This window comes from Ursus maritimus, unplaced genomic scaffold, assembly GCF_017311325.1.
Source record: "Ursus maritimus isolate PB19 unplaced genomic scaffold, ASM1731132v1 scaffold_19, whole genome shotgun sequence".
NCBI lineage: Eukaryota > Metazoa > Chordata > Mammalia > Carnivora > Ursidae > Ursus > Ursus maritimus.
Window position 1 is genome coordinate 24,162,608 of NW_024424341.1, and position 12,684 is coordinate 24,175,291.

Genomic DNA, 12,684 nt, shown 5'->3' on the forward strand with positions numbered 1-12,684 from the left:
TGAGATTTTATTAGAAATGCAGACTTGTTGCTTTGGGCTGTAGTAGCTAGTTGGACAAATCCTCCTAGGTGGATTTGGTTACAATAGTAAACCTCATGTTGTCAGCAATACAGAGTTTCACGCTTTCTCCAAGTTCCACTCTGAGCAACCACAGGAAGCTGCAGGCAAATGTTACTGATCTGCATTACAAAGGCATCAGTAACGACTGTTCACCTCAGAGCTATCAGGAAGCTGCAGAATATTCTGATGCCACCCTGCAGGAGCTTCTGCACATTGTCCAAGGGAAAGGAGGGTCACTGAATTCTTTCATAAGGATCTGTTTTTAGTATAAATGAGAATGTTCTACAGACTTCCCCAGTGGCTGAGTGTCTAACCTCACCTTGGAGCAGTGCTGGCTCCTATTCCCTTCCGAAATTTAATGCAGAGAGAGCCAGTTCCCTTTTGCTTGACCTCGCAGGCCCCCCGAGGGTGGTCTGTTTAAGAGAAAGCCATACTGGATTGATTTAGTTAACTAATGTTTTAAAACAAGTTTTTTCTAAACAACTTACTGGACTTACTACATGGCTACTAGGATTTTGAGGACTCAGAGTACCTGTGTTGCAAAACTCAACATAAAAATGAGGCAAGACCAGTATCTAGAGAGACAAGTTCCTTCACCTCTTGCAAAGTTCTGACAGTATCTTAAGGCTAATCATTGGTCAGGGTGATGTTAACGTATCTTTCCGAAATAAGTGTGGTGACCAGGAAGCACAAGTTTTGCTTTCTGTTTCTTTTCTGTGATTGGAAATGGTTCACTGCTTCCTCAACTATCATCCCTCTCCTAGTCCTGATCCATGAGCTGCACTAAAAGAAGGAGCCAAATAGCAGCTGCCCAAGAAATCTTAGCAGGAAAATCGTCCCCAAGTCTGTTGAAGGCAGGAGGTAGAGATCAAAACTTGTGAACCTGGTAAAATGTGTACTCATTATGTTAATACTGTCATTAAACACTTCATGAACACTTCATGGCCATTTCTGTTCTGTTTTACTTACACAAGCAAACTGTTATCCGAGGCAAAGGACTCTGCAGGTAAGACGCACACAAGCCCTTTGTAAAAATAACTCAGTGAATATGGTCAACCACAGTCTTCACCTGCATTTTTCCACAAAGCTTTCAGATATTTTGTGACTATGTCATTATCAAATATTGGCTTTGGGGTAGATTATACAGGTCTATAAAATCATGTCTACTAAGAGTGGTTATTTATTTGCCCCACTTATTACCATACAAAAACATCAGGAAATGTCCACTCTTTGGGGGGAGTTCATTTTCTTCTCAAGTTGAAGGCAATATTTTGTCCATGGCTGATTTCAGGGCAAATATTTTTGATAAATTCCTCCAACCCGGTTTGGCAATTCACTGTTTTCTGTCAGACCAAACCAATATCAAGTTGATACCAGGCAAGCCATGCCCAGCTGAAATCTCAAGTGTTTGTGTTTTGCTTTCCAGAATCCTCAGATGCAGCAGGAAAAATTTAATCATTCACCTCCATCCAGTAGATGTTTGTAAATGTCTTGCTGTCCATTTTGTCGATAAACAGGCAGCCCTGCAAATGGTCCATCTCATGCTGGATGATTCGGGCTGCCCATCCACTCGCCTGCCACACCACCTGCTCCCCTTTGGGGTCCAGCCCTGCAAAGTAAGTTACAGCCTGGGTAAAGATATGCTTAACCGCATCATTTTTTTTTTTAAGACTTTATTTATTTATTCAACAGAGATAGAGACAGCCAGCGAGAGAGGGAACACAAGCAGGGGGAGTGGGAGAGGAAGAAGCAGGCTCACAGCGGAGGAGCCTGATGTGGGGCTCGATCCCATAACGCCGGGATCACGCCCTGAGCCGAAGGCAGACGCCCAACTGCTGTGCCACCCAGGCGCCCCTAACCGCATCACTTTTAATCTCCTTACCTTTTCCCTGCCTCTGGCTGTTCCTCTTCACCAGAGGCAACATCAGAAGGGAATGCAGACAGCAGCCCCTGTTCTTCCCAGAAAAGATGCCTCAACTCTGCCCATTACCAAGTATTCAGTGTGGTCCTAACTCTGACAATTAGGTTGCTGGACTTACTGGCTGAGGTGCTTCATTTCTGAACATTCTTCCCATTTCTGAAATACTGCTGATTTATTTCAATTCCTAAGTCTTTCAACTTGGTACACTATAAAATAAAGGGTACACTATAAAATAAAGGGATACCATTTACTTTCTGACCTGGACCAAGGGGCCTACTCAAGAGGAACAATCATCCCAACTCCAGCAACAAATCACATTCCACAAGGTATCCTGTGGTATGACAAACCAGCATCGGTTTATCACCCCATGCTGTGCAAAGCTGGGTCTCACTTCTTCCATTCCACCACGACGGATGCAACTGGGTAAAAAGTGTATGTGTAAGAGACAGCGAGCTAGAGGGCACAGAGCAGAGGACCTGGAGTGAGGTAACATCGGAACTAGGCCACGTTCCCAGTCCAAACCACGCCCCCGACGAGCTGGCTCTGCTGTCACACTAACCGCCATCCCCATCGGTCAGTCTTGAATCACGTCCACTGCGGCTGGGCCTGCACTTCACAAGCCTGCACTTTTACTGGAGCTTTGAGAAAACTGGTTCATGGGATCCGAGGTCGCCGCCTCCACGGGCGGGGGAAAAAAGACACACCCGTTTACCCAACCGCTCTAACGCCACCGCCCCTCCCCCCCTCCGCACCTGAGATCTGCACGGCCTGGAAGCGGGGCACGCAGGCCAGGAAGCCGGCGACGCTCTCGCAGCCCTCAGGGAAGGTGACCAGGCGGCTGTCTAGCACCCGTAGGCTGGGGTTCACGAACACGCGCAGGGGGAAGGGCTCCATCTGGCGGGCCTCGCGCAGGCGCGGCGCGCAGGCGCGGAAGAGCGCCTCGGGGAACTCTAAAGCCAGCACCTGCAGGGGCACCCCAAGCTGCGGAGCGCTCAGGCCCACGCAGCGCCGGCGCCGCATCACCTGCACCAGCCTCTGCACCAGCCGCTGCAGTTCGGGCCCCGCCAGCTGCGCCGGCTCCACCGGAGCGGCCACGGCCCGCAGCGCCGGGTCCCCGACCTGGCACACGCGCGGGTACGGCGGCTCGGGCGCGCCCCGCACCAGACGCCGCACGTAGCGCCAGTAGGACCGCCGGCGCGCCGGGCCCTCGAGGCCGTCCCCCGCGGGCGCGGAACTGCGGGCCCGGGCGCCGCCGCCCGCCGCTCCCCCTCCCCACGGTGGGGCCGGCCCCAAGCAGTGACGCGCCCGCGCCAACAGCGTGCCCAGCAGCAGCCCGGCTCCCATCTGGCCCCCAGTGCGCCAAGCAGAGCCGCCCGGCGCCCGCCGCCGCCCTCCCCGGCCCTCCCCGGCCGCCGTAGGGGAGCGCTCCCGTCGCGGGGGACGCCGGGAAGCGGAGTTCCCGCGCGCCTTCCGGGAGCGCCGGCGCGGTCCCCCGAGCGCAGCCCGCCTCCGTGACGTCAGCAGCTTTATTATTGAATTCCGTTTTTTACTGTGTAATCAACCATTTGCAAGCGTGACACAGAGGTTCCCCCTTTTGTTTGCTGTCGCGAATGCCTTCGCAGCCTCCCCCCTGGGGCTGCCCCGCGTTCTCCGAGGCCGGCCTCACCTCCCCGGGGACGCGGCAGGAAGCCTGGGTGCGGGTTAGGTGTCCGCACCGGGCACCTCAGCCTGCGGCTCGTTGGCTGAGTCCGCCTGGTCCTGGGCTGAGTCGGCCTGGTCCTGCGCATCCTCTGGGCGAGCTGCAGCGACGGGCTCCAAGCTTGACTCCTCGGCGGCGGGTGCTGGAGCTGCAAGCTCCGGCCCCAGCTCCTTTTCATCTAGACAGAGGACCAGCTCTCTCTTCGGCAGGAGGAAGGCAAGAGGCTCCTGGACGAGGCCTATGTTCACGTGCCCAAGGTTTCCGTACTTGGAGAGCTGAGTGGGTGGAATGCCTGACCCAGAAGGTAGAGAAAGAGAAACACAAAAAACGTTTAATAAATTTAAATATTGATGTGTCACAGGGAAAAAAAAACTTAGAGGATGTGGCAGGCACAATTTGCACATTTCTATACAGTAGAAGCCATCTTTGTGATATGGGACAGGAAGCCATACTATAAAGCGAGACTCTGAAGGTAATCTGGAACAGCACAGTGGAGAGTGGATCGAGTTAAGAGCCAAGAGAACCTCAGAAGGCACTGTCTTCCCTGTGCCAGGCCCAAGGAGAAAGCTGGGGGGAAAGTGGCCAACAGGCACTCTGCTGGTGTGGCCACTGGCCGACTGCCCTAAGGGAAGCTCTGCCTCCCCCAGCCCCCACTCCTGGCACAGAGAGAGTGGACACAGGGAAGTGAAGACAAATTGGGAAAAATCTTAAAATACCTTCTCTGGACATTTCATATAATTAGAGTCATACAGTATGTGGTTCTCCTGTGACTAGCTTCTTCCACTTAGCCAGATATACACATACTGTGTTATTTATATGAAATGTCCAGAAAAGGCAAATCTATTATAACAGAAAGCAGATGAGTGGTTGCCAGGCGCTAAGAGTGGGATTGGGGAATGACTACATTGAGCGGGAGGGTTCTTTTTGGGGTGATGGAAATGTTCTAAAATTGGACAGTGGTGATAGTTGTACATCTCTGTATATTTACTAAAAAACAGAATTTTACAAATGGGTGAATTATTTAATATAGGAATTATATCAATAAAGTAGTTTTAAAGGTCTTTTCCCTCCTTTCTCTTACCTAAGGTCTGTGCTATCTGAGCTGGTGGAAAAAGGACTTGGAGACAGCGATTTAAATAAGGAACAAGGTCTTCCAGGAAGACAGTGCAGAACTGGACAAAGAGCTCTTGCTCCCCACTGCTGAAAGCAGCCTCTTCTGCGCGATGGAAGGCCAGGATTGTTTTGGTTACCTAGGAGACAAGGGCACCATCAGTCACTAAAGTAGTCTGTCACCATCTGCAGTACCTGAAACTAAGCACAGATGTGCAGCCCTCAAGTTTTCATAAAGAAAGTCATTCCAGACAGTACATTATGTTACTTTCTTGTTTAAATTCAGAATTGTGGTCACTCTCCACAGTTATGTCACTTCATTGATATATTTCTGACCCAAACCCAACTTGTTTGATTACTGGCACACTTTCCACTTCCAGTGGAAGAGCATCAAGAGGTTCTTGATTCCTACAGGAAATGGACCAGAACTATATTGGATCCAGGAAAACAAAGCAAAACTTTTTTTTTTTTTACTGAGTAAGGCCTTTGAGATTCTAGGAAGTTAGACCACTAAAAATTATAAAAGAACACAGAGCTAGAAAAGAAGTTCTACATACAAATAACAGAGCAACCTAGCTGATGTTCCTGGTTTAAGTCCTAGCTGTGCCACTTGCTGGTTTTGTGACTTCCAAGTGATTACTTAAACACTTCATGCCCTCTGTTCCTCAGTTTCCTTATCTATAGAGTAGCCTGCAACAGGACCTACCTCTTAGGGTTGTGAGGATCAGGTCTTAATAGGTATAATATATGATGAACACCACTTGGCATGGAGTAAGTTCTATATAAATATTAGCAGATTACTATTACCTGAATTTCATTGACTACAAAGTTTCAATGCTCGTGCTTTCTTCCTCTTACAGGACATTAACAGATTTTTTTTTTTTTAGTAACACAGGTGGGAAAGTTTATTAAAGCAAAAAGTACACTTTTGAGATATGAGAGCAGGCAAGCTCAAGAGTGAGAGAGTTGGACCCAGAAAGATTTGATGTAACCATGTCACAAATGCCACCTGGCTGACAGTAGTTATAAGATGTCATAAGTTGTAAGAAACATCCCTTTACCTAAAGGTTCAAATATATAAGAAATGTGCAGGATATCATTAGTTGTAGTATTTTTTCTATTATGTAGAATTCTAAGATGGTTCTTACGAATCCCACTCCCTGGTATCCACTCCTTTGTGTAATCCCTTCCCCTTGATGGCAGGCAGAATGTGTGGCTTGTTTCAAACCAAAAGAATATGGCAAAGGTGAAGAATTTTGCAGATGTTATTAAAGCCCCTAATCAGATGACTTTGAATGGATCAAGGGATATCCTGGGTGGGCCCGACTTAATCAAATAACCCTTTTAAAAAAGGGTTGAGGATTTCCCTAAAAGAAGAAACTCAACACAGGAGAGCTGCTCTCTGTCAGCCTTGAAGAATCAGAAAGCCACACTGTATGTGTGGAGTGAGATGGCTTCTAGGACCTGAGGGCCTTAAACCTACAACTGCGAAGAAGAGAAATCTGCCAACATGAATGAGCTTGAAAGGGGACCCCAAGCTTCAGATGAGACTGCAGCCTGGCCAACACTTTGCCTGTTATCTTGTGAGATCCAGAGCAGAGGACCCAGGACTCCCAATCCAAAGAAACTGGGACATGATAAATGTGTGTTGTTTTAGGCTATGTTTGTAGGAGTGTTATGCAGCAGTAGAAAACTAACACATTACTGAATCATTATTACAGGTGAGGCACTTCATGAATTGTTCTAGGTCCCATGATGGGGGACTAACCAGAGCTTTTTAATCAGAAAAAGTCTCTAAAAAACCCCCTAAGCCTAAGTCTGCAAACACCTATCACATAGACTGGTTTATTTTTTACAAAAGTCTGGCCACCTGTTACCAAAGAAAGCCCCAGTAGAGAGTCAACAGGATGCGCTCACCTTGGCAAGGGCGTCCTCCAGGGCCCTAGTCACATCCTGTGCCAGGGCCACAGGGCAGCAGAGGCGCAGATCATTGAAGGCAACCAGAATATTGTTGAGAAAGCAGGCAAGGGGTGGGAAATCTAAAAGCACCATAGGTGGCTGCAGGGTCCCCGGCTGAGTGACTGGCACAGCAGCAGGCAGGTTACTGCTGCCCAGGATAGCTGGAGCTGAGATGAGGGTGTAGGAATTCATTTCATCCTGGAACTTCTCCACTGCTTCCTGAATTGCTTTCTGGAAAGTGCTGATGGCCACCCGCTGGAAAACAGGAGCCAACTGGCCCCGGAAATCAACCCCCACCCGGCTGAAGGACAGCCCAAAGTACATGCACTGACCCAGCAGAGAGTCTAGACGACCACCAATCCCCCGGTGAAGGTCGGTCTCCAGCACCTGCAGGAATTGTGAGACTCTCTGAAGCACCCAGCCATAGAAGATGGCACTCTCATTCATAGTGTGCTCACCCGTGGCAGGGGGCAACAATGGGTCCTCATCTGAGAATATGGCACGGTACTGGGTGATGATATCGAACAGATGGACACGGCAGGCCTCAATGGTTTTTGTGATGTGGAAATAGGGATCATCATTAGGGATGGCAGTAAGGATGGAACGCAGCCAAGCATCTCGGGCCTGAAGAAACTTCACCCTCAACTCAGCCTCAGTGAAGACATCCATGCACCGCAGGAAGCTAATGACACGGAGGCAGGCAGGGAGCTGGATGTTGGTTCTTAGTTGCTGGATCAGCTGGCTCAACATCAGCTGCATGGACTGGCGCACTTCGTTCACAATGCCCTGACAATATAGGGGGTCAGTTACACCACATTGGGAAAGACACTGCTGGGAACCCATTCCACTACCCCTGAATATTGCAGATCAACATTCCCACTGCTTTCCTGCTATATGAAGATCTCCTAAAGTTGATGTGTACAGGTTTACCAACAAAGATCTCATTCAGTGTGGCCACATGTAACTATTCACTGTGGCCTACAGGCCCTGTTTAGTTCTCCTGCCTCAGCCGCTTCCTAATTCTGTCTCCTTGCTCACTGCAATCCAGTCCCACTGGCTATCTTTGTTTTTCTTTCTTTCTTTTTTCTGTCTTTGTATTTCTTAAACACTCCCAAGTTGTTTCCTCCTCAGTCTGCTATACCTGTTCTTTCCACTTTCTGATTTGCTCTTTCCCTACATCTTCATGTGGCTGGTTCCTTCTCATCATTTGGCTCTTACCTTAAATATTCTCTCTCCAGCAGAGCCTTTCCTCACCACTCTACCTAGGGTACCTCACCCTAGGCTCATTCTACCCATTCCCTAGTTTATTTTCTTCAGACAGTTACCATTATCTGAAAGGATCATATTATTTATTTACCAACTATCAGCTTACATTCATGAAAGCTAGGGCCTTCTTTGCTTTGTCTCATTCTGTCCCCAGCACCGAGATCAGTGTCTGGCACATGATTAATATTTATCACTTGAATGAATGAATGAATGAATGTATGTATGTATGTTTCATGTTCGAGCCTGCCTGCCTGGCAGAAACCAATATGAAACATGCAAAATTTCCCTAAGGTTTCTGCCCAAACGTTCAGTGAGGACCACAGAATTATTGATTACAAGAACATCAGTTTGAGTCCTTTTGGGGCAGTCTGGCTACCTGGATGACAGGGATGGAGGAGTATTTCCTTTCCAGTCGTCGTACATAGGCTGCAAGCTCCAGGGCCTCTTCATAATAGCTGTTCCGGACACAGGTGTCCATCAGCTGAGGAATCTCCAGGATTTCCAGGATTTCTGTGTGCCGGTTTAGAGTCAGGGTGTTCATCCGGCGGTTGGAGCTGATCTCTTCAGCCTCTTTCACAAAGTTTCTAGTAACAAACAGAAGAATATTGGTCACTCACTGTTCTACATCCAAAACTTAGCTACAATTACCAAGCATTCACTAGGAACCGTATACCGAGCTGGATGGTTTATGACTTAATCTTCTCACTAAACCTGTGAGGTAAGTATTGCTATTCCTGAGGCAACTTTAATCCCAGAGAGACAAAGGAACTTGTCCAATATCACACAACTAATAAATGATAAAAATATGTAAGCCCAAATCTGCCACTTAACTAGAGGTGGCAAGGTACTTAGGCTTTCTGAACTCTTTCCTCATTGGTAAAATAGTAGGACCCACCTCATAAGGATGTGAGGATTAAATGAGATGATGTGTATAAAGCATTTAACACAGAACCTGACACAGTAAATGTTAATAATAGCTATTCTTTTTGTGATCACTAACCAGCCTAGAAGCTACAACCTTACCCTCAAGTTCCCTCAGCCTCTTAATCTTTTCTTAGGGTGTTGTTCCACTTTAACTCCATAGTCTTCACTTCTCCCTAATTGCAGAGACCTGCTTTATGAAGTCCCCTATCTATTCTGGAGGGCAGAAGGGACAGAAGCTATTGTCAAATATCCAAAGACTCAAAACTTAAACTTTTATTGTGAAAGGCTGAAAGGCAGAATTGATAACAGACTGAGGATCTAGAGAGGCAGAATATGGATTTAAAAGGAGAGATTTTTTTGATAATTTTTACTGCCTCCAAATGGAAGGATTTCGTTGTCAGCATTCTCTCAAAGTTTTGGACGGTCTGCCTGTGTAGATTATAGCTGACAACTGCAGAGTGTGGCTATGTCAGACCCAGTGTTAACTGCTTTGCATGGATTCTCTAGTGCTCACAACAGTCCTGTGAGGGAGGGACGTGCTGCTGGTTTCCAATTCTGACTGGGAACTTACTAGCTTCCAAGTGCCCCTAGACAGACAATCCCTAAGCTCTGTCTCAACTTTCTCATACATAAAATGGGAATAACAGTACCTACCTCGAAAGCTGTTGTGAAGCTTAAATGGATTTTTAAAATGCTCAGAGGAGAGCCTGACCGATGCATGGTAAGTGCTATGTAAGTGTTAGCTATTTCTTTCATCATAAATGTCAGCTATTACAGTTGCTAAAAGCCCCTTTACTGCCGAGCCCGCCGCACCTGCAGCTCTGCTGGAAGCTGGGCAAGCGATCGAGCAGGCGGCCGAGCGACGCCTCCACGTCGCCAAAAAGGCGGTGGATGCGCTCGGTGCACTCGGCGCCTCGGATGAAGGTCTTGTAGTTGGCAAAGGCCAAGTCGCGCGTCTGCTGCAGCAGCTGCGCTCGCTCTTCCGCCAAGCGCTCCGGCTCGCGTCTCAGCCGCTCCAGCCCGGAGCCGCTCAATTCCCGGAGGTAGCGGCCCACGTCCGGCCGCTCCCGCCACTGGGCCTCGGGGAAGCGGTCTCGGAACAGCGATGCCAGGAGCCCTTCATCCTCCACTTCCCCGAGAGCTGCTGCCGTGGCCGTCGCCGTGGCAGAGGCCGTGGTCGCCGCCATCTTCCGGCAGCAGCGTCACTTCCCCTCCGGCCCAGCGAGGGCGCTGGCTCGGAATCTAGGACCGGAAGCAGCCGGGGTTTCGTATCGGGCCGGTTTTCTTTCCCGACGGTCCTCCAGGCTACGGGGCGCCGGCGTGGGGAACAAATTGAAGGCGGCTAGAGAGGCAGGCTTTGGGGTTGCCAGGGAGCGGCCGGCGGCTGACTTCCGTTTCCGGCCTCTGAGGCACGCGGATTCGGTGTTGTAACCCAGCGGGAAAATGCGGCCTTTGACTGAAGAAGAGACCCGCGTAATGTTTGAGAAGATAGCGAAATAGTAAGACCGCGCGGAGGGAAAGGGGAAATGTGTGTGTGGCGGGAAGGGCGCGGGTAGAGTGGGGGCGCGGGGTCGGGAGGAGTCTTTTGGGGCGCTGTCTCCAGTCCTCCTTTTGCTTTCAGCATCGGGGAGAACCTTCAGCTGCTGGTCGACAGGCCCGACGGCACCTACTGTTTCAGGCTGCACAACGACCGGGTGTACTACGTGAGGTGAGGCGGTACCGGGTGGACAGCAATGGACCCGGGTGGAGGACTGGGTCCCACCAGCTTCCCTCATCTGACACCTTCTTCTTTCTTACCCCTTCAGTGAAAATATCCTGAAGTTGGCCGCCAACATCTCTGGGGACAAGCTGGTGTCTCTGGGGACCTGTTTCGGAAAATTCACTAAGACTCACAAGTTCCGGTTGCACATCACAGCTCTGGATTACCTTGCACCATATGCCAAGGTTTGTAGGGTGTTATTCAGCCGGCCACTGGGGATGAAGGAAGTCAAAGATGAGGGCCACGTCAGAACGCAGATAATTGGGCAGCTTCTCTGCCACGGAGTCAGTGCCAGCGCATGGAGAAGTTTGCAGGACCTGCTGCTTGGGCATGGTTGGGGTTCTGGCATGGGAATGCTGTGTGGTCGCATAGTCATAGTTACGCCCAGCAGAATAGAAAAGCCTATGCAGACCTCGCTCAAGAAAAGCAAATTGGTGGCTTTGGTGAGAGCGTAGTGGGATCCAGAAAAAGAACTTTTAAACTATCCATGAGAGAGACTGTAGAGTTGAAGAAAGAACCTCCTGGCAGTTCTGTCTAGGGAGTGAACAATTTGAGATAACCATCCATTTTTCTCCCTTCCTTAAAATGTGTTCAGGAAATTAATCACATATCCAGCAGCTGGCTTATTTGCAGGGATACAACAATTAGCATTTTAATGTCTTTTGGATTTAATTCTGTTTTTTTATAGTATAAAGTGTGGATAAAGCCTGGAGCAGAGCAGTCCTTCCTGTATGGGAACCATGTGTTGAAATCTGGACTGGGTCGAATCACTGAAAATACTTGTCAGTACCAGGGAGTGGTGGTGTACTCCATGGCAGACGTCCCTTTGGTGAGTAGAGATGGTAGCTGTTATAAAAATCAAGTATCTTTTTAATCAAGAAGGATGTATTTTCAGTCTGTGCACTTCAGAGACTAAATTCTCAGCACCTTTCAAATTTCTCAAAGAACTGTATTTTTTCATCTTCATTATTTCTACCCCTTAATGCGTGCCTATTGAATGACTTGAGTGAATCAGTGTCTCTTCTTTTGAATCCCAGGGTTTTGGGGTGGCAGCAAAGTCTACACAAGACTGCAGGAAAGTAGACCCCATGGCGATTGTGGTATTTCATCAAGCAGACATTGGGGAATATGTGCGGCATGAAGAGACTTTGACTTAAAACGAAATCATCGCAAGGACTTAATGGCTGTGTGGAAGGGCCTAGCTTTGTTTCCTGTGTCTGTGTAGGCTCCATCATCATGTTGAATTTTGTCAACACTGTGACTTCTTCAGGGACTTCTTAGTTTAATATTCTATTACGGACGAATGCAGGTTGGATTCTTATGTGGAAATGGCTCAAAAACGGTGTTTCAGATCTTTGTGTTCGTGACTAAATAGAATACTGTGTTTTATATTTGAATCAGAGGGCTTCTTGAGTAACAGGTTCTGAGTCATTGGAACTGAGGACAAGAATAGCTAGCTTATTGTTATCTGTGATAACACTGTTTTCCAAACTCATGATAAGCACACAATAGATTTTCTTCATTATTTATTAATACCATGAAAGTCAGATATGCCATATTAGAATGGTAGGTCACGTATGGGATTTTACAAATGAAATTTGGATAAAATAATAGAAGTTTGTTCTGCTAATTTTCTATGTAGTAGGTTCTGTGTGGTATGGAAGAAAACCTTGGATTCAAACCCCAATTCTGACACCTACCAGCTGTATGGCTTTAGAGGCGTCATTAAACTTTTATAAGCTTATTTTCTTCTTCTGCTTCAAAAACAGGTTTAACCATCTACCTAAGAATGGTTTGTAGAATTAGAAATCATGTTTGTAAAGCACTTAATACAGTGCCTGGCAAATGTTAGGTGTTAAATAAATGGTAAGAATTACTTTTATATCGCATATACTGGCTATTTCTATTACTAAGGATAGGATCTCATGAGTATGGCTTGATTATGTATCTTGGTTCTTGTTCTCCTTTTCCTTAGATGGTATGATC

The 12,684-nt window shown here is 48.0% G+C and overlaps 2 protein-coding genes and 1 long non-coding RNA gene across 5 annotated transcripts; 2 read left to right on the forward strand and 1 right to left on the reverse strand.

Annotated features, from left to right (window-relative positions):
• Positions 1 to 1,004: 1,004 nt before the first annotated feature.
• Positions 1,005 to 10,174, reverse strand: COG8 (component of oligomeric golgi complex 8). Of its 3 annotated transcripts, XM_040633520.1 has the most exons (6): positions 9,753 to 10,174; positions 8,392 to 8,599; positions 6,708 to 7,535; positions 4,762 to 4,930; positions 3,802 to 3,972; positions 1,005 to 1,669 (listed from the first exon to the last, which is right to left on the reverse strand). In XM_040633520.1, the coding sequence occupies exons 1-6, from the start codon at positions 10,124 to 10,126 to the stop codon at positions 1,512 to 1,514; spliced, it is 1,908 nt and encodes a 635-aa protein (XP_040489454.1). In that variant the 5' UTR covers positions 10,127 to 10,174; the 3' UTR covers positions 1,005 to 1,511. The 3 variants fall into 3 exon arrangements, with proteins under 3 accessions (XP_040489454.1, XP_008700761.2, XP_008700760.2); XM_008702538.2 differs by lacking the exon at positions 1,005 to 1,669 and having other exon boundaries at positions 3,494 to 3,972; positions 9,753 to 10,173; XM_008702539.2 differs by lacking the exons at positions 3,802 to 3,972; positions 4,762 to 4,930; positions 6,708 to 7,535; positions 8,392 to 8,599; positions 9,753 to 10,174 and adding an exon at positions 2,734 to 3,519.
• On the forward strand, positions 3,847 to 5,884 carry LOC121103432. Its single transcript, XR_005835615.1, has 2 exons — positions 3,847 to 3,984; positions 4,767 to 5,884. It is a non-coding gene; the product is annotated as an uncharacterized LOC121103432 (long non-coding RNA).
• Positions 10,175 to 10,227: 53 nt separating the features above from the next.
• On the forward strand, positions 10,228 to 12,580 carry NIP7 (nucleolar pre-rRNA processing protein NIP7). Its single transcript, XM_008702408.2, has 5 exons — positions 10,228 to 10,438; positions 10,561 to 10,647; positions 10,745 to 10,883; positions 11,387 to 11,527; positions 11,736 to 12,580. Exons 1-5 carry the CDS (start codon positions 10,383 to 10,385, stop codon positions 11,853 to 11,855), a joined length of 543 nt encoding a protein of 180 aa, XP_008700630.1. The 5' UTR covers positions 10,228 to 10,382; the 3' UTR covers positions 11,856 to 12,580.
• The last annotated feature ends 104 nt before the right edge of the window (positions 12,581 to 12,684 follow it).